This window comes from Oryctolagus cuniculus, chromosome 18 (assembly GCF_051225735.1).
Source record: "Oryctolagus cuniculus isolate XC-2025 breed Fujian yellow rabbit chromosome 18, ASM5122573v1, whole genome shotgun sequence".
Classification (NCBI taxonomy): domain Eukaryota; kingdom Metazoa; phylum Chordata; class Mammalia; order Lagomorpha; family Leporidae; genus Oryctolagus; species Oryctolagus cuniculus.
In genome coordinates this window covers 61,169,674-61,188,892 of record NC_142884.1, presented here as the reverse complement: position 1 = coordinate 61,188,892, position 19,219 = coordinate 61,169,674, and the positions used below count along the sequence as shown (strand labels likewise).

The window sequence follows — 19,219 nt, the reverse complement described above, 5'->3', positions numbered from 1 at the left end:
TCTGGAAGTGCCTCTGGAACTCCACAAAGGATTGACCGAAGTTTAACAAATCTATTGTTTACAACTGTAATTCACAATGTCAGCCCTCGGATGTGTTAAATTTGGCCTCCATGACAGCAGAGTTGTAAATGGTTTAACTTGTGAATTGGTGAAGTCAGTCGTGGGACTACTGACAGAAAAAAAATATTTTGTTGTTGTCTTTGTCCCCCCCCCCCAGAAACCTTTTATTTAAGGTATACAGACTTCATGCATTTCATAATTTTTTTTAAGAAATTTATTAATTGAAAGGCAACAACAGGGGAAAGGAGAGGGAGAGAAGAGTGAGAGAGATCTTCCATCCTCTGATTCACTCTCCAAAGGGCTGCCACAGCCGGCCAGGAACTCTTCTGATCTCCCACGGAGGGGGATGGGGTCCAAGGACTTGGGCTATCTGTGGCCTTCCCAGGCCATTAGCAGGGAACTGGGTCAGAAGCAGAGCAGTGGGGACCCACATCAGCACTCTGATATGGGATACCAGGATTGCAACAGTCAGCTTAACCTGCTGCACCACAACCCTGGCCCTTTGTATTAACTTTGCTGTTTTTTAATTTAAATGTATCCTGAGGGTGCAGACAGATTCTTAAATTGCTACCATTCACAATGACATCTCTATAGAAGTCAGATTGCAAAGGGGTAAAAAAAATAGATGTTGAAGTGATATGGGCATTGTCACCTCCATACAGCTTCTCTATCTCATTCACTCATCCAACAGATCTTTATTGAGTATGCACTTCACACATGGAACTATATTTTGCTCACATAGGCCAATGTTACACTATAACCTAAAAATAATACCAGTAAAACATTTTTCTTATATAGTATGACCTCACAGAAGATTCCATTTTAAAAAGTACTTTAAAAATTGTTTTCAGATGGGCCGGTGCTGTGGCACAGTATGTTGAACAGCCACCTATAGCCCCGGCATCCCATATGGGCACTGGTTGAGTCCCAGCTGCTCCACTGCTGATCCAGCTCGCTGCTGATGTCCTGGGAAAGCAGCAGAGGACGGCCCAAGTACTTGGGCCCCTGCACCCACATGGGAGACCTGGATGAAGCTCCTGGCTCCTGACATAGGCCTGGCCCAGCCCTGGCTGTTGTGGCCATTTGGAGAATAAACCAGCAGGTGGAAGATCTCTGTATCTTGCTCTAACTCTGCCTTTCAAATAAATAATCTTAAAAACAATTGTTTCCAGAGACAGGTATTTGACCTCCATGGTTAAGACTGGCTGGGATGGAGCTGGCGCTGTGGCTCACTTGGTTAATCCTCCGCCTGCAGCACCGGCATCCCATATGGGTGCCGGGTTCTAGTCCTGGTTGCTCCTCTTCCAGTCCAGCTCTCTGCTGTGGCCTGGGAGGGCAGTGGAGGATGGTCCAAGTGCTTGGGCCCCTGCATTCACATGGGCGACCAAGAGGAAGCACCTGGCTCCTGGCTTTGGATCAGCATAGTTCCAGCCGTAGCGGCCATTTGGAACGTGAACCAACAGAAGGAAGGCCTTTCTGTCTCTCTCTCACTGTCTAACTCTGTCAAGTAAGTAAAAAATAAATAAATAAATAAATAAAAAGAGAGAGAGAGAGACTGGCTGGGATGTCTGCATCTTGTTTCAGAGTGCCTGAGTTTGAGTCTTGGTGCATTCAAGTCTTGCTCTGCTCCCAATTCCAGCTTCTTGCTAACACCCACCTTGGGAGGCAGCAGGTAATGTGTCAAGTGGCTGGGCCCCTGACACCAACAAGAAAGATCCAGATGGGATTTGAGAGAGAGAAAAACCATCCACTAGTTTACTTTCCAAATGGTCCCAATGGCCTATGCTGGGCCAGGCTGAAGCCAGAAACTCCATCAGGGTCTCTGACGGTGGGTGGCAGGGGCCCAAGTACTTGGGCCATCTGATGCTGCTTTTCCAGGCACATTAGCAGAGTTAGATTGAAAATGGAACAGTCAGGACTTGAAACAGTGGTTTAACCTGTTGTGGCACAACGCTGGCCTCAGACTCATATTTTTTAAAGATTTATTTATTGGGTCTGGCACTGTGGCATAGAGGTTAAAGCTGCTACCTGCAGTGTCTTCCAAATTAGTAATAAATAAATCTTTAAAAAAAAACTAGTAAGAATGAAACAAACTTTTTTAAAAAATTATTTATTTGAAAGGCAGAGTTAGAGAGAGTCAGAGGCAAAGAGAGAAAGTCTTCCATCCATTGATTCACTTCCGAAATGGTCACAACGGTTGGAGCTGGGCTGATCCGAAGCCAGGAGCCTGAAGCACCTTCTGGGTCTCCCTTTCGTGTGCAGGGGCCCAAGGATTTGAATCATCTTCTGCTTTCCCAGGCCATAGCAGAGAGCTGGATTGGAAGCGGAGCATCCGGGACTTGAACTAGCACCCATATGGGATGCCAGCACTGCAGGTGGCAGCTTTACCCGCTACACCACAGCACTGGCCCCAAACTTAATAAAAAGATTTACTTGAAAGGCAGAGCTTCCATCTGCTAGTTCATGCCCCAAATGGCTGCAATGGCCACAGCTGGGTTGGGGTGAAGCCAAGGGCCAGGAACTTCTTCCAGGTCTCCCACGTGGGTGCAGGGGCCCAAGACTTGAGCCATCTTCTACTGCTTTCCCAGGTGCATTAACAAGGAGCTGGATCAGAAGTGGAGCAACTGGAACTAAAAACTGGTGCCCATATGGGATGCCAGTGCTGCAGGCAGTTTTTATTTGTTTTTAATACATATTTATTTTAAATGCACAGTTATGGCGTGGGGCAGAGGGAGAGAGAGCAAGAGCAATCCTCCATTTACTGTTTCATCCCGCAAATGGTTGCAACGGCCATGGCTGGGCCAGTCGAAAGCCAGAAGCAGGAACTTCTTCCAGGTCTCCCACATGGTTGAAGGAGCCCAAGCACTCAGGCCATCTTCCTCTGCTTTCCCAGGCACATTAGCAGGGAGCTGGATCAGAAGTGGAACAGCCAGGATTCGAACCAGCACCCATATGGGAAGTCAGCATGGCAGTCAGCAGCATTACTCGGTGTGCCACAACATCAGCCCCAGGCAGCAGTTTTAACACACTGCACCAAAGCAACGGCCCCAGCCTCATCCTTCTTATTGGAAATGATAATCCTGACCTCACCGATTTCTTGGAAAATATGAAATTGCTCCAAAATCTACACATATCCCATTTTACAGGTAATTCAGCAAATGAACTAAACTATTCATTGAGCCTAGTCTGGACTATGGGGAAGAGCGTGGGGCCCTTTGGTGAAGATTAAGGGCATGGGACACTGGGCCCAGGATATCCTGCCCCCAGGCTCTCCCCTGAACAGGCTACTCCTTTTCCACAGAGACGCAAGTGTGAGAAACACTATCATCATGATGCTGTGGCCTCGGCAGCTGTGTCCAGGGCCCTGTCAGCTTGGCTATCCACCCGCCCCTCTCCTCCAGCTCTAGGATAAAACACACAAAGCCCTTAAGCCCCTGGCCAGAGAGCAGATTCTTTCCCCCCTCCCTAACCTCCCTGCTCCCTCACTCCACAGAAGAGTAGGGACTTAGGGAGCAAAAATCAGGGGGGGAAAGTAGGTCACAGCAGGAGAATGGTAATCCCCCTGATGGCTGCCGAGAGCAGCCAGGCTCCTGCTCCTGGAAGCAGTCTGTTCTTGTCCACCGACCAGAACTGGCTCTTGAAGACTTCTGGGGTCTGGAACACCAGCACCATCCACCTCAGCAATATGACCAGGCTGAATAACAGCCCCAAGAGGACAAATTCTCCACATTGGGGTCATTCGCAGCCCAGCTCTTGCTTCTCATGCTGCGCTAAGATTCCTTCATTTTGCACACTCCCACAGTACACTCTCTCTCCAGCCCTAGGTTGGGTGCTAGAAACACAAAGATGTCCTGCCTTTGGGGAGGCCATAGTGGGACACTGTGACCTGGACACAGACAGTAATAAGCCAGTACCATCAGTACTGAGATAGGAGCTGTGTAGACCTAGATATGGCTTCTAATTCAGCTTGCAGTCAGGGTTAGTAAGCAAGAAATAGGAATTTACCAGAAGGTAAGGGGGAAAGGTATTCTGAACAATGAGAAGTACAAAGACCTAAACAAATGAAGTCTAGGGTTTCCTCTAGAAAATTCTGGTGGCCTAAGGAGGAGAGATCTGGGAAGGGCTTTTTCCTGAACTTTCTCCTTCAGGTGGTACGAAAAGATGGGTACTGATTAGTTGACAAGAAGTGGGGATAGGCCGGCGCTGCGGCTCAATAGGCTAATCCTCCACCTAGTGGCGCTGGCACACCGGGTTCTAGTCCCGGTCGGGGCGCCGGATTCTGTCCCGGTTGCCCCTCTTCCAGGCCAGCTCTCTGCTGTGGCCCAGGAGTGCAGTGGAGGATGGCCCAAGTGCTTGGGCCCTGCACCCCATGGGAGACCAGGAGAAGCACCTGGCTCCTGCCATCGGATCAGCGCGGTGCACCGGCCGCAGCGCGCCACCCATGGCGGCCATTGGAGGGTGAGCCAACAGCAAAAAGGAAGACCTTTCCCTCTGTCTCTCTCTCTATCCACTCTGCCTGTCCAAAAAAAAAAAAAAAAAAAAAAGAAGTGGGGATAAAAGTCCAGGTGAATGAAGCACAAGGCAAAGGTGGAGTTGGGGTAGAGAGAGGGAGTTACTGGAAGCATCTGAGCTGCCAGAATGGAAGGGTGTTTAGGAAGTAAGGAAGTTCCTGCACACCTGGGTGGTGGACTCTGGGGAAACCATCACCCTAGAGCCTAAGGCCAGGGTCTCAGTGGGCTTACTCTGGCCTGAAGTGACAGCTGCCCAGGATAGGCTTCAGCTGAGTAAACCTGGCTTCCAAACTCTGGGCTCCCATCGCTCCTTTCTTCCCAGCTGACTGCTTTGGGGCCCTCCTGTAAACTCTTTCCAACTTAGCTCCATCTCTCCTCTACCACTTGTAAAGCTCATGTTCTTGTATCATTCCCCAGCTGAGTGCTGCTTGTCTGAAGCCTCCCCAAACCCTATGGATATCTACCTCAGTAGGTAGCCAGCTCCTCCGTGCTTGCTAGAGGGGAGCTGCAGATGTGGACAGAGCTGGCTTATGTATGGCTTTGTAGACAAGAATAGGAGCTTAACATAGGCATCAGTTTTTCAGTCTACAAAGGACAAACTGAAGGAAGTGATAACAGAAGTTAGCAAAGAGGCCATGGCAGTGCCCACCCAAGTCCTGGAGCAGTGGCTTGGAATAGGGTCCTGATGCTAGTAGACTGCTCAAAAGCAGCATCTCCCTCTACCCCCTCTCTGATGTCTCCTGCCTCAAGTTCTGCCCATGTGGATTCTTGGCCTTTGTTTATGTGCAGATGAACAACAGCCCCTCACACACCATACCTCACTCCACTGCTCCCGGGGTACACCATACGCCATACACATTTTCTCAAAGAACAAGCTTGTGGACACACAGCAGAGGATCTCTCATTGGGACTCCAGGATCTGCAGCATTATCTCATGGCAGAAGCTTTCAAGTGGATTCCAGAAGGGGCTCTCCACCCACTGAAAGAGCCCCCCTTCAGATGGACCATGACCCCAGAGGAGGGGGTCGATGCACATAATCTGGGCTCAGCAGAGGACAGAGGCAGTGAGATGGTCAGGACCCTGCAAACTGGAAGAAGCCAGGACAGCAGGGTGGAACAGCAGGGGCAGCCAAAGATCAAGGGCACTCAGCCACCTCACCTGGCCACCTGGAAGGAGTAGGCAGAGCTAGGAGTGAGGCTGAGAACTCCCGCCTCTGGACCCTGCCAGATTATCTACCATAGCCAGTCTGAGAAGGCACAGACTGCATTCCGGCAGATCTTGGGTCTCCACCAGAGCTCATGGGATTTGCATGCAATGGAAAGCTCTGCTCTGCAGCCAGGAAATAAGTCTTCATAAGGAGGAAGATTGAGTCCCTTGTGGCAGCCCTCGGTCCGCCCATCCCATGCTGGGGATCAGCCTCTGGGGGCCCCGCCCCAGCCAAGCGGGCCACAGCTGGGAGAAAGGAAGGAGCTTAGTGCAAATATAAATACCTTTAATGAAAGCCATGCGCACTCTGGAGAGCCAGGAGAGCGGCCACTGGTGCAGGGCTGCAGGCACAGGAGCTGCTACCTGACCAAACCAGCTAGGCCAGAGGCCCCAGGAGGCAAGCAAGCGCCAGAGCAGCGGCCAGCAGTGGGGGTGCTGGGGCTGGGACGGATATAGGCGCTGTCGCCCGCAGGGTCTCCTGATTGGTCTCCGAGCCTGCACCGTGCTCCCAGACACGCACTGGGGCACTGCACAGAGTGTGTAAGTTATCTGGGTGTGGGGCCCGGCGAGCTTCTTGCTGTAGTGACTCCCACACAGCAGCCGCCTCCTCTGGGCAGCCAGACAGGACTTGTGAGGCACAGGCATGGAAGTCATTCCAGGATCTGTTAATGGAATGGGATTAGGGGGATTAGGTGGCACAAGGAAGGTGCTGAATGAGAAGGAAGAGATTCAGACCCTGCGGGTGGTGTGGGTTGGATTGCTGCCACCCGCCTGCCTGCTTCCTCCCACCTTCCCGTACCTGCAAACAGTCTCCAGCTCGCCTCCTTGGCCCATGCCGTCTCCCAAGCGGATGAGACACTCAGCAAAGCCCTGGTATATGGTGTCACAGCGGTTTGGGCCCTCTGTGGCTGCTGCTAGGGGAGGTACGAGGACTGGGAGGTGGAGTGGAGAATGGTTGATAGGGTGAGCTAGGACTGAAATCCAACCCCCAGGGGCTTGTTTACCGGGAGCACGCTGGGGACGTGACTCAGCTTGAAAAGGGCACCCCGGGGGAACTCAGGGGCCTATCTGGGGATCATCTATCTTTGCCCCCTTCAAGATGGGACTAGAACTGGGATACATGGAAGGGGCAGGGGACACTGTCCCACTGAGTGATTCTTCCTCTGAGCTTCTGGAGCCCCAGATTTGGTGAGAATGCTCCAAATGAAGGAGTCAGAACAGGTGGAGAGGGGTGGAGTCCAGAGGCCTCTGCCTACAGGGGCTTTGCTTGGCCCTCCTGCCTTGCGCCCAAAGGTAGCTAATGTCTCAGCTGAAAGTGGGCAGGAGAGGGGCTGGGGTCCATGTCAGATCCTCACAGAAGACCTCAAGGATCCTAAGGCTGGACTAAGAGTGCCACCAGACTATGGCTCCCTTTATCAAAAGATGGGTTGGGGGATCTCAAGGTCTCTTTCCAAAACTGGAGCTCAGTTGGTACCTCTTTCAATCCTGAAGCCAGTGGCACTCCCTTGAAACCCACACACTTCCATTCTACCCTGGCAATAAACCAGGAAAACTGTGCCCCCAGCTCCTATACATCCCCTTTACCCAGTCTGGCAGGGGCTCAGTGAGAGGGGTTGTAGCCCCGGCCAGGTCCAGGACACCCACACTCACCAAGTGGCAGCAACAGCAACAGCTTCAGGGCACGGTGTGGCCGCCGGCAGTGGCGGCAGCAGCACCAGCAGCAGCAGCAGCGTCGGCAGCAGCGCATCGTCCCTGGCTGGGAGCCTAGTGCTGGAGCTAGCAGCTCAGAGAGAAGCCGTCGGCCCAACCCCCGGAGGCAGGGAACGTGATTGGATGGAAGCAGAGGCGGGGCTCCTTAGCCAGCCAGAGGCTCTGCCTCCAGTACCCACAAAGGCAAAGCAACAAGGAAGGACCCCAGAGAGAAGTAGTGCTCATGGACACAGGTTGTTGTTGGACTTGCCCTTGGACCCTTACCCCAGAGGCAGAGATCTGAGAAGGCAGATGAGCAAATGAAGAAGGGTGCCCAGACACCTGGGGTGGGCTGGTCTGGGCAGAGTTCTCCAGGGAAAGAGAGCCAGGGAACAGAGAGGGCAGTTATCGGAGTCACACCAAACACACACACACATATTCCATTTTATTCCAAAAGCATTTAATTGAATTTCTCAATGTTTTTCAAAAACAAAAAGATCCAAATCAGAGGTAAAAAGAACATGGAAAATTCAACTCAAATGGTGTCACAATCTCAGGGTCATGCTCCAGGTACGGCAGAACCCAAGAAGGCACAGTACCTGCCCTGGGCCCAGCCGAAACCTGATGGCTACCACAGTCTGTAGGCCACGGCCAGTTGTCCCTGCCCCCTCCACTCCGAAACATTGCAGAGTTGGGGGCCTCAGCAGGTAAATGGCAGACAATGACCCGCCTTGGCCTAAGCCTGTGTATCAGCCTTCAGTGCCAACCACCCCCGGACAAGGCGGGCTTAGCTGCTAAGGGAGGCTCGGGGTCACAAGGCCGTGCAGCATGAGGCTGAGACGCCGGGCCGCTTTGCCAAGTGAGTTGTGTGGCTCAACCTGCAGGAACTGGAAGAGCTTCTGGCGCACCTGGGCCATAACGGAGCCCATGTGGTCTCGAGTGATGGGATCACTGTGGTCCAGGTGCATCACAGCCTCTTCCAGGTAGCTGAGGATGAGGGGAAAGGACAGACTACAGGTGGGTGCCTGCAGATGGGAGCGCCCTCTGGTGGCACTGAAGCACAGAGGGAAACCAAGCCTCAGATGGGCTGGGGCAGAGGATGGGGGAGAAAATTAGGCTGGGAAACTGCTCCCTCCCTGCCCTCCAACCACAGCTTGTCTCCTAGTCTGTAACTCACCTGAGCTTGAGGTCAGTTCGAGTGCCAAGGTCTGATGCCAGCTGCTGGATGAGGGAAAGGAGCACGGGCTGGGAGAGTGGGCAGGGTGGTTGCCCAAAAACCTGGGCTGGGTCCACAGTTTCACACACATACAGCACCAGGTTCAGGTCAGCAGCTGTCAGAGCCTGGCGGAGAACAGGACAACAGCGTTTCTAGTTCCTATCAGGATGGAACACCTGTTTGTACTGTGTGGCTCAGGGGAGGATTACCACACCTTGAGGTGCTGAGTGATACAGAGTACTCTAGGGCTGTACTGTTATCCTAGACCAGGAAAGCTTTCCTGAGAAGGGCTGTTGTGAAAAAAGGTGGGCTGAGGTGGGGAGAAAGGGATCCAGACAAGGGAGATGGTCTGAAAGCCAAGAAAAGCCAAGAGTACTCCACTGGGGCAGAATGGCCCAGTGCCTGGTGGAAGGTATGAAAGGTATGTTGTATGGGCCTGCTTAGGATTCACCTGACCCCTACCCAGACCAAATAACTGTTGTACCTGCTGGAAGGCCTGATTGAGGTGGCCCTGCTGCAGCAGCTGCAGGATATGGGCTTGCTGGGCCTGGCAGTCGAGATGGGCAGAGGGGACAGGTGTGCCAGCAGCTGAGCGCATGGCCTGCATGATGCTGGAGGTGACAGCAGCCTGCTGCTCCTTGAGTGCCACGCTCACCTCACCTTTAACGATACGTTGTACCTGTGCTAAAATTGACTCCTGCAGGCTGCAAATGAAAGCAACACCGATAAGGTGGACAGGGCGCCCAATGTGAGCCTCCCCAAACCCACTACCTTGGCTAATGCCCCACTCACACACCTGCCCACAGCCACGTGCAGTTGGTGCTGCACCTCAGCCCGAACGCTGCTGGACACAGTGGCCGCCATCTGCTCAGTGGCACTTTGCAGCGTGCTGACCAGGCCCCGCAGCTGAGCCAGCACAGGTTCCCGAGCTTCCTGTTCCCGTGCTTTCCGGCTCTTCATGTGACTTTCTAGCTGCTGCAAGTCTGAAGGGTAACCGCAGGGACTGTGACAAGACTGGTAAGAGAGGACAGCCCCGCCCACGCCGGGGCATATGACCCCACTCACATTCCTGTGTGCCCAGCCGGAAGCTATCATTGATCTGCTGGAACATGGCCTGGCAGCTCTTCTCAAAGGCAGGCAGCACCACACTCTGGAAGGCTTCACGGTAAGCAGCCTGCATTGGCCCCTGTAATGTGTCTGCAGCTGCTCGGGCAATGGCATCTGTCAAGTTCTAATGCGGAGGGAGGGGCTGAGTTGAAACCCTGAGCCCACCTTGGCCTAAGCCCACCAACACCTCACCCCCTACCATCTTAGGTCCTGTATCACCTTGGACTTGAGCAGTTTAGAGATGTTCTCTTTCATGCTGCCCTCCACAGCTGTGAGCTTGGTAGCCACTGAGTTACTCAGTTGACCTGCCACGGGCTCCAGACTCCTGGAGACACCTGAGGAGCAAGGGGCAGGTAGAGTCAGGGAAGGAAATTTGACAAGCACACCCACCCCCACCTGGCCCACCCAAAGCAAGTCTTCACACAGAACTCACACGGAGGAACCGTCTTCTTGATTTCATCCCGAATGCTGCGCTCCAGCCGCCCAGCCACAGCTGAAGACAGTGCCTGGGAAAGCTGCTGGGTCAGCTGCTCCTGCAGCTGCCCACCCCGCTGCTGCCCCTCAGCCAGTGCCCGCTCCAGCCGCCGCTCTGCACTGCAGCTAAGGAACAGGTCTGGAACAGCTGCCATACCCCTTCCTGGGCCAAGGATGCTGCCTCTACTTCTGTGCTATGCTGGACTGTGCTACGACCCTCAAGGATACGTTCCTGTTCATGCCGAGTCTCTAGTGCTCGTTCCACATGGCCTGTGACCGTGCTCTGCAGGCCTTCGAGCTGGGTACACAGGCGCTGCAGCAGTTCTTCTTGGTTGTGCCGCAGCTCTGCCAGCTCTCTCTGCTGTTGCCAAATTAATGCTGGCCAGTCCTCAGGGGGCTCTGCCACCTGCCAGCAGTACTGACAGTCACACACCAGACACCACACAGACCAGGGAATGCCCCAAAGTCCTTTCCCACACTTACAGGATGGGGTCCCATGAGAAGGAAGGCGTGCTTGTTCTTACCTGGTGCTCTGTAAGCCGGGATCCCACGGCTGAATTCCTGCCATAGGTGAGAAGCACCTCAGGCCATGTCTGGTAGCCAGGAGACCATCCCTCTCCTTGGTCCCAGGATCCCCCTTACCCATCATCCTTCTTGCTTTTCCGCTTGAGCTTGGGTGAAGCCCGAGGAGATCCCTTGGTTTTCCAGTCCTTGACAGGCAGCCGAGGAGGGGGAACTTTGGTGCCAAAGCCTCCTGAGGCAGAAGCAAGGCTGGCCACCTCATCATCATGGTCACTGTGGGAGGCAGAGGGAGGGCTGAGTATCTGACCACCCGTTGCCCTCCCCTATGAGGGGAATGGTGTGGGGTGGTGCCCACCTTTGCTCAGCACTAGTGTCCTGGCTATCATGTTGCTGCAGCAGGTGATAAGGTGGTCGGTGGAAGGCCAGGCTCTTGTGCTTTTCCTGGAGGCCGTTCCTGGGGCTGGAGGAAAGTCCAACTTAGCAGTGAATCACTATAGGAAGCCCTTCCCACCACTTCTCCCCTTTTAAGCTCCTCACCTCTCTGCCAGAGTGGGACAGGTCTCACGAGTAATATCAGGCGCCGTAGGCCAGACCTGACTATCAGGAGTCACAGCCTCCTGGGTCAAGGCTGCCTCCAGGAGGGAAGGGGTACTATGCCGATCTCCGTCCCCAGGGCCTCCATCTAGGCCAAGCTGGGGGCCAAGCTCGGGCCCTGGACGGGGCCGTGGGGATAGCAGGTGTAGTGCTGAGGCAGCTGAGGCCATACTGTCTGGCTCAAGGCCCTCAGGGGCAGAGGAGCCAAAGCCACGGGACAGGGCCTCAGACGCAATCTCAGGGATGTCCTGGGACAGGGCAGTGGAAGCCGAAGAGATAACATCAGGGGAACGGGTACGGCTGGGGGAGGCCTGGGGTAGTCCTAGAGGTTCTACTTCCTGCAGCTCCAAGGACAGTGCAGAGGCAGCAGGAGGTACCTGAGGTGGGCCAAAGATGGGGGATTAAGTGATGGACCGGGGAGTGGCAAAGCACAGATCTAAGACACTGGTATTAGTACTGGCGAGAGACAGCGGTGAAGCGGGGTATAGGTCAAAAACAGCACCACAGCCCAGGAAAGGAGGGAGGGATGGGGAGGTCGACATGACCTCAGGAGAAACAGGAAGCAGTGGAGCAGAGCAGGGCCAGCAGAAAGGGTGTATGGGAGCAGACGACTGCCAACCTTTCCTGCTGCCATCTACTTGCTACCTTGTACTTCACACACACACACACACCTGCCCAGGCCCTTTGGGAGTCAATTTGTCGGCTGGGCCTGGGAGTAGGCCAGGCAGGAGGCTGCGTGGGCTTGCCTGAAGGCTGCTGCTGCCACTCACTGTCAGACTGCCGTCCAGCTGCAACTTGGGGCTCAAGGTCAGCTCCTCGGGTGGCCTGGTGGCAGGAAGGCTGAGGTATGAGCAGCCAAAGCTTGGCATTACTTGAAACCAGACCCTCCCATACTCCATGTCTGACCCTCGCCTCACCTTGGCAAGGAGGGCTCCACAGCTGAAGTGCTGCTCATAGCAGACACAGCTGTAAGAGAGCTGCTGCTGCTACTGCTACTGCTGCTGCTACTGCTGCTGCTGCTGCTGCTGCTGCTAGGGGATGCAGTGATCTGGGGAGATGTAAAGAGTAAGGGCTGTGGCCTGTGGGTGGGGCACTCCCAGGTCCCCCTACCCTGGGGAAGTACCTGCTGTAGGGAGGCAGTGGGCGTCATGAAGGCATCAGGTGTCATTAACTTGGGTTTGGTCTCACTGCTCAGACTGAGGAAGTCAGCAGGTGCAGGCAGCTCTACAATGCGTCGCAGGTCAGGCTGGGAGCCAGGAGAGGCAGATCCCAGGCCTTCAGAGCCTAGTTCAGATCGAGACTCTCCAAATGCTGTGGGGAAAGCTAACATGTGAGTCAGATCTCTGGCCCCAGTGAATCCAACTGGCTTCCCTTTCACCCTTCGCTCACCAAAGTCCTCATGGGATGTGTGGGTGGGGAGTGGAGCTACCACATCAGGGTTCAGCTGTGGCTGGAAGCGGATCTGCACATCTTGCAGTGCCCTGCAGGAAGAGAAGAGGGAAAACAAGAGTGCTCAAATGGGCCAGGGTGAGTAAGGAGCAGGGAGGGACCCAGGTAAGGTGCTGAGGGGTCTCCCAACATGCTTACTTAGTATGCACACAAAAGAGCTTGATGAGCACACCAGCTGCAGACTCCATGGCACCAGCTCCCTGAGTACCATCTGAAAGGACAGCATGGGTGCTTCAGCCCCTGACCTTCCCTGTGCCTTGGACCCCCACACACCAACATACAGCCCTGACCTCAAGGCAGCTCACCAGCCCCCAGACTGTCATTCTCCTCCTCGGCAGGCAGCACTTCAGTGTGCCGCAGCCGGCAGCGACTCACAACCTGGATCCCAAAGCTCAGCACTGGGTGGGTCAGGAGGAACTCCGAGATGGAACTGAAGCAGGCACGGCCCTCTTCCTGGTTCTGCAGCAGCTCCATCACATAGAGGACCTGCACAGGTGGCATGTTCCTAGGTGAGCTCAGAGGCTGTGAGGGCTGCAGACATGCCACACACCCTGCCCCGAGTGCCCCCATGGCAGCCTACCTTTCGTTGCACATCGCTGAGAATCAGGTATTCTGCTGAAAGGTCTAGGCAAACCTTGAGGCTGGGGGGCACACTCACTGAGCTGAAGATATCTGGGGAGAAGCTAGGGAGCCGCAGAGCAAGTAAATGAGAATGGGTGTTCAAAGAGGCCACATCCCCAACCTTTAGGCCCATGCCCAGCACCCAGCACCTACTCACCGAATCGTCTGCAGGCAGGTCCAGGACACTGTGCACCACATCTTCAACTCCCGATTCTGGTCAGCGCCAGTAATGAGGAACCTCCAGAATGGGACCCTGCAAAGCAGCAAGGCACTGAGTGGCTGCCTGTGCACCCTGCTAGGAGCCCCTGTTCAGTCCACTGCCCACCTGCCTGCCCACTCACTCACTCAGGGTCCTGTTTCTTATGGTTGTCACAAAACAGGAGACAGGAGAGAGGCCGCCCATCATGAGGCTTCCACTCATGCAGGCACCTGTATGCAGGCAGATGAGGGACTTGAGTGAGCGACTGGCTCTCCTACCTCAGGGGGTTCTGGTCCCTTAAGCCTGGCCTTACCTTGGCTCATCCTGCCCCTCAATGTAGATCTGCCAGAACTTGACATAGCCATCATGGCTCGCAGTAGCCAGGACAGTTCCATCAGGGGAGAGGGCACCTTCACTTAGGCACTGGGAAAAACCCAAAGAGTTTTGCTTTGCCATCTTACTACAGGTAGGAATGAGCTCTTTCCAGGTGAGGGCAGTAGTGAGCTGGGCTGACCCACAGTGGACCCGTACAATTGTGTGGCTGACTGAAATGAGGGGGGTGGTGCTTTAGAAAAGACCAGACCTGCAGGGCACAGCTAGGTTAGGAGTAAGCTCCACAGGTGACGGCTGTTTTGAGCTCAGTCTCCATGGGTGGAGTGCTAGTCAAGCTGCCTGGGCAGCTGTGGACACAGGGAACAGATGTGGGGCAGGGAAGATGGTCAGTTGCAGACATACCGTGCTGTGGCCTTTTACCACAATGAAGCCCTGCTTGATGTGGCTGACATCCACGGGCCAGGTGCTATGGTTGGAGCGGAGCATGTCTAGGTCCCACACCTCAGCCTGGAGTATACGGGGAGGTGAGTGCTCAGCCTATGCCTTCAATATGGCTGCTTTGTTGCCTCCCCCACTGTGCCCAGTTCTCTCACCCGGTCTTCATGCAGCAGGGCCACAGTAGGGCTGCTTTCCTCACAGCAGTCCTCACTCTCCTCTGGGATGAAGGGGCACCAGATGATCCTGCGGAAGTGGTTCAGTGGCGTGCCCTCTGGCTGCTGGATATGGACCAAGATCTCTTCTCTGAGCAGGGAGTTAAGGGCTAGATAGGTAGATGATGATGTGTGTCTGAAAGCCCCCACAACCCCATGCCCAAAAATGGATACTGAATTTTGCCATTAACCAGAGCCAAGCGCCACACGAACAGGTTGCCTGCCTCATCCAGGCAGGCCAGCTGTGGAGAGTTGAGGTGTGCGAAGGCCAGGTCAGCCACGCTGCCTGTGAAGCCCTTCAGCAGAGTCCGCTCTGAAGTGCTGACACTGATCACCCGCACCATCGCGGAGCCATTGTTGGCAGCTGCAATTAGGACAGCAGTGGGTAATGAGTGAGTATCCAGGCAGCTGAGAGAAGCCCGACCCTTGCCTGCATCACCGTCACCGCCAAAGCCACCACTGTCATCTCAGGCTTGGGTTTCCCCACCCGGCTTTCCAAGGCCTGGGCAGCACGGACAAGCCTTCTTTTGCGCCCCTAAGGTCTGATTGGGCTGACACTGGTTCTGGATCTCTGGGTTTCAGGCAGAACTCTTCTCTGCTCTACCCCTACTCACCCCGAATGGCGTAGGCCAAGAAGGAGTTAGACACAGCAATCAGGTTGCCATAGTAGTACTTCTGCTCCCAGTCGTATTTGGCAACAGGCTGGATTTTCACCTGAGAAACCAGAATGAGGGAGGTCATAGAAGCTGAGGGCTGGGGCAGCTTCCCCTGGGGCTGAGAGGGGGGTCCCAGCAACCTTAGGGATGAGAGAGGCTACCGGTGCAATCCATGCCATCCAAATCCTGAGAACAGATTCCCACAGAATCTAGGCAGCCAACCCTGGCTTCCTGAAACTGGGGCATACTACCTATTTTTCAAGGTGGTCCTCATGAGAACTGGCAGCATGGGGGAGAAAAGAGAGGATGGATGTGCCCCTAGGTGTTACACAGAATACCATGAAATCTTGGTACCTACCTTGTTGCTCCCCCGTGCCTTGCTCGAAATACTAGAGTCACTGCTGGCCACAATCTCCACCTCCTTGGCCAAAATCCCAATGCAGGTAGAGCTGTCATCTCCTGAGAGGCAGCTGGGAGAGGGGTGCACAACCCTTGTCTCTTGTTCACCCAAAGGTTCAAAGGGCAGGGTTGGGAGGAGAAAAGGACACAGCCACCCCAGTGAAGGCAGGTATAATCCCAAGTGCTCAGTTCCCCTTGCTCACCTCCTTCCTTGAGGATGAGCTTACTTTCACCCTAAACCAGGTGTCCGGGCCAAGCCCTTGATCTCGTCCTCACCCCCGACCCCCAGGAGGGATAAGCCGAAGCTGCTTATCCCTCCTGCCTCTCCATCTCATGCCTTCAGTTAGCAGATGCCCCAAAGACACCCTCACCACCAATGCCACCTCTCAGGCTACTCACATGACCTGTTTCTCCTGCAGGTTAATAGGTGGCATGGTCCGGACACCAGGCTTGGCTGTTGCAGTACCATCACCTGAGCAGAGAGGGTCTGGGACCAGGAGCCCATTGAGGTCCCCATTATAGGCGTTGGATGGCCGCTGGCTGTCCACACTGGGGCCTGAGGACAGAGAGGGCCACCCTGACAAGGTTGCTCCACTTGCCCGCTAGCCCCTTCAGAGCTTCTTTCCAGAACCATGAACCCTCAGCTGAGCAAGGCATTTTTGTTTCTCTATCTTTTAAGATTTTATTTATTTGAAAGTCAGCGTTACAGAGAGAGAGGGAGAGCTAGAGAGAGATCTTCCATCTGCTGCTTGACTCTCCAAATGGCTACAATGGCCAGGGCTGAGCCAGGCCAAAGCCAGGTGCCAGGAGCTTCTTCCAGGTCTCCAATGTAGGTGCAGGGGCCCACTACTTGGGCCACCTTCTGCTGCTTTCCCAGGTGTGTTAACATGGACCTGGATCAAAAGTAGAGCAGCAAGGACTCAAACCAGCGCCCACATGAGCTGCTGGCATTGCAGGCAATGGCTGTACCTGCTATGCCACAACGCCAGATCCAAAGCAAGGCATTTTCATGGGAAAGAGAGCCCTTTGTTCATCTCTTGTCCAATAAACTAATGTATACCAGGACAAGGCTGAGCGTGAGGCTCTTCTACCTGCAGGAAGTGAACAAATCTTCAAGGACCCTCTGAGGCCAATTAGCACATCGAACTCTGTGTACTTGAGGAAGGGAATGGCAAGAGTTAGGAAAGACTTCACAGAGAAGGCACCACCATAGCCACTGTGGCCAGAACACAAACATGAGGAGGACAGAGGAGAAACAAGGCTGCAGAGGCCTCAAGTATGATGTTGGGGTACCCAGACTCTCCCTGTGAGCTATGAGAGCCACAAAAGAGTTTTAAAGGGGAAAGTGGCAGGGTCAGCTGTTGCCAGTGGGCTGACTGCTCTAAGGAAGCATACAAAACAGTTGAGAATTTACTGACAACAGGGCCTAGACCAAGATAGTGGCAGGGTTTGGAGAGGAGATGAGTACCCAAGGCAGAGAAGGACACTGATCGGATGTGGGGATATGAAAGGAAGAGGCCCTGCCCACACAGAAAAAGCTCAGAAGAGGCTACCTCAGGCAGGAAAGGCAGAAGGAACAGACTCGAAGGAGCTAGATACAGAGAAGAGAAACAGTGAGGTGGGTGTGGAGTCAGGGGAGACAGCAGTTCAGTTGTTGGCATCAGCTGGGTCTCAAACACTCTCATAGGCTCAGACATTATTGCTTAAATTTCCAAGTGGCAAGGAAACTATGGCTCCACATTTAGGAATGTGGCAAGTTTCCAGTCACAAAACAGGTTGAGGTCCTACAACAAGAGGAGACAATCAAGAGCTTCCAACAGTGAAACGAAGTGCAAATCAATGCGAGCCACCTTAGCTGCTCAGGCATAAGCCGGCCACTCTCCCTTCCATGCAGCCTACCATGAGGATAAGCAAACAGCAGGCCCAGGCTGCACACAGTTGGCCATGCCAGGCTCTACTGAACCTCTGCGGAGTCTAGTCTGCTCAGCAGCCCATTAGCACGAACGCCCCAAGCCAAGCTCCCAAGAAGGGGTGCACACACTCCAGGCTTGGGGCAAAGAGCCCAGTGGTCTAAGAGAGCAGGTAGATTTTCACAGGCAGTCTGGGTAAGCTAAATCCACTCAGAGTGAGCATCGGTGCCTGAAGCGGTCGGGCGGAACCTTCCAGCAGGTGGAAGAACTAGGTCTGAGGAAACATCAGTTCTCAGCTGAGGCCACTGCACACCCACCCCACCATCACCAGTCAATCCTTGAACCATCACAGCTTTTTACAGATCCCTGAGCCTGTCAGAGAACTTGAGTGCCTTCACATGGGCTATTTCCTTTTTGCAATAAATAGGAGGTTTCTATGTAGTTGTCTTGGGTGCGTTTCCTGACACTCAAGACCCAGCTTACACAATCTCCTCTGTCAGTGCTGTGCTCTGCAATCTCCAGCTCCCATTCAAACCTATTCCCACCAAAGCATCAAAACACTTCTCTTTCCACGACAACATTAGATCACAATCCTTAGCTCTCTGTGTCCTGAAGGCTCTTTGAGGTCAAAAGCAGTTCTGAGATTCACTAAGAGCCCGAGTAAAATCTGAATGAATGGGAACACATTAGAGCTTGTGGATGCTATAGCCTAACCCGATCAGCGCAGCTGCCTCCAACTCAGACAGATGGGACCTGGGGCTGGCCACCTTTCTTCTGGAACTCAGTTTCCCAACAGGCCTGGGTTCTGCATTCCAGAGGGAAAGGCAAGGTGCAGAGGGGGACCAGCATCCCTCCAGCACAACGCTTAAATCCAGGTCCAGAACTCGGTATACAGAGCGGGAGCCCTGCAGGTGCTGAACCCGTGTCAAAGAGGAAGAGCACTGAGACAGCTCCAGGAACAGATCTTGAGGCCAGGAAACCAGAGGCGTCCAGTGGATTCAGAGAGGGGGACTTCACCTTCAGCCGAAACGCTGAAGGTGAAGAATGGCCTGGCGCGGGGATGGGGAGAGTCACACTCAGGGGTCTGCGCCTACCGCGGGGTAAGCTCAGGGATCCAAGGCTCCGACTCCCATACGCCCTCACCGGTCGGGAGAATACAGACGTAGTCCTTAGGGACTTGCGGGCCCTAAGAGCGGTTCAGACCCACGCATCCCTTTTGCTTGTTCGCTGAGGGCCCACACCCGCTATCCCCGCTCACCCGCCGCGGGCCGGTCCAGCTTGAGGATGTCCCGCAGGTGCTGCGTGGCGTCCTCGATGTCGATGCTCGCGCAGGAGGCCATGGGCCCAGCCGCGGGCGCCCCACCCGCACGACGTTCGTTCCACCGCGGCCGCGCACAGCCCAGTCTCGCCCAGCCTCGCAGGGGCCAGACACCCGGACGCAGGTCACTACTCCGTCCACCCGCAGCTAGCAAACTGCCGCCCGCGCTGCGTCCTCAGCTCCACCAACCCCACCAACCGCCTCCACTTCCGGCCCCCGCGAAGCTCCGCTCCCGGAACCTGAAAGAACTAGAGAACAAAGGTTCCGGGCTGGTGACGAATACCTCGGCTTTCCGGAGCTTGCC

General features: G+C 54.5%; 2 protein-coding genes across 6 annotated transcripts; both read right to left on the bottom strand.

Moving 5' to 3' along the window:
* Positions 1-259: 259 nt before the first annotated feature.
* Positions 260-7,669, bottom strand: NRN1L (neuritin 1 like). 2 transcript variants are annotated; one of them, XR_007919969.3, is made up of 4 exons: positions 7,429-7,669; positions 6,578-6,710; positions 6,063-6,440; positions 260-460 (listed from the first exon to the last, which is right to left on the bottom strand). XR_007919969.3 is itself a non-coding variant. In XM_002711608.6 (3 exons), exons 1-3 carry the CDS (start codon positions 7,523-7,525, stop codon positions 6,155-6,157), a joined length of 516 nt encoding a protein of 171 aa, XP_002711654.1. In that variant the 5' UTR covers positions 7,526-7,669; the 3' UTR covers positions 6,048-6,154. The 2 variants fall into 2 exon arrangements, 1 of the variants encoding a protein (XP_002711654.1); XM_002711608.6 differs by lacking the exon at positions 260-460 and having other exon boundaries at positions 6,048-6,440.
* Positions 7,670-7,905: 236 nt separating this feature from the next.
* Positions 7,906-19,149, bottom strand: EDC4 (enhancer of mRNA decapping 4). 4 transcript variants are annotated; one of them, XM_017342306.4, is made up of 29 exons: positions 18,856-19,149; positions 16,087-16,243; positions 15,647-15,758; positions 15,247-15,346; positions 14,807-14,996; positions 14,576-14,723; positions 14,385-14,489; positions 13,963-14,072; positions 13,796-13,879; positions 13,608-13,703; positions 13,410-13,512; positions 13,135-13,315; positions 12,968-13,040; positions 12,770-12,861; positions 12,504-12,691; positions 12,298-12,428; positions 12,052-12,205; positions 11,324-11,757; positions 11,142-11,246; positions 10,907-11,059; positions 10,789-10,825; positions 10,493-10,670; positions 10,224-10,379; positions 10,010-10,125; positions 9,749-9,914; positions 9,480-9,666; positions 9,168-9,387; positions 8,645-8,808; positions 7,906-8,520 (listed from the first exon to the last, which is right to left on the bottom strand). In XM_017342306.4, exons 1-29 carry the CDS (start codon positions 18,935-18,937, stop codon positions 8,262-8,264), a joined length of 4,281 nt encoding a protein of 1,426 aa, XP_017197795.2. In that variant the 5' UTR covers positions 18,938-19,149; the 3' UTR covers positions 7,906-8,261. The 4 variants fall into 4 exon arrangements, with proteins under 4 accessions (XP_017197795.2, XP_002711670.2, XP_017197794.2 ...); XM_002711624.6 differs by having other exon boundaries at positions 7,906-8,454; XM_017342305.3 differs by having other exon boundaries at positions 12,504-12,703; positions 18,856-19,143.
* Between the last annotated feature and the right edge of the window lie 70 nt (positions 19,150-19,219).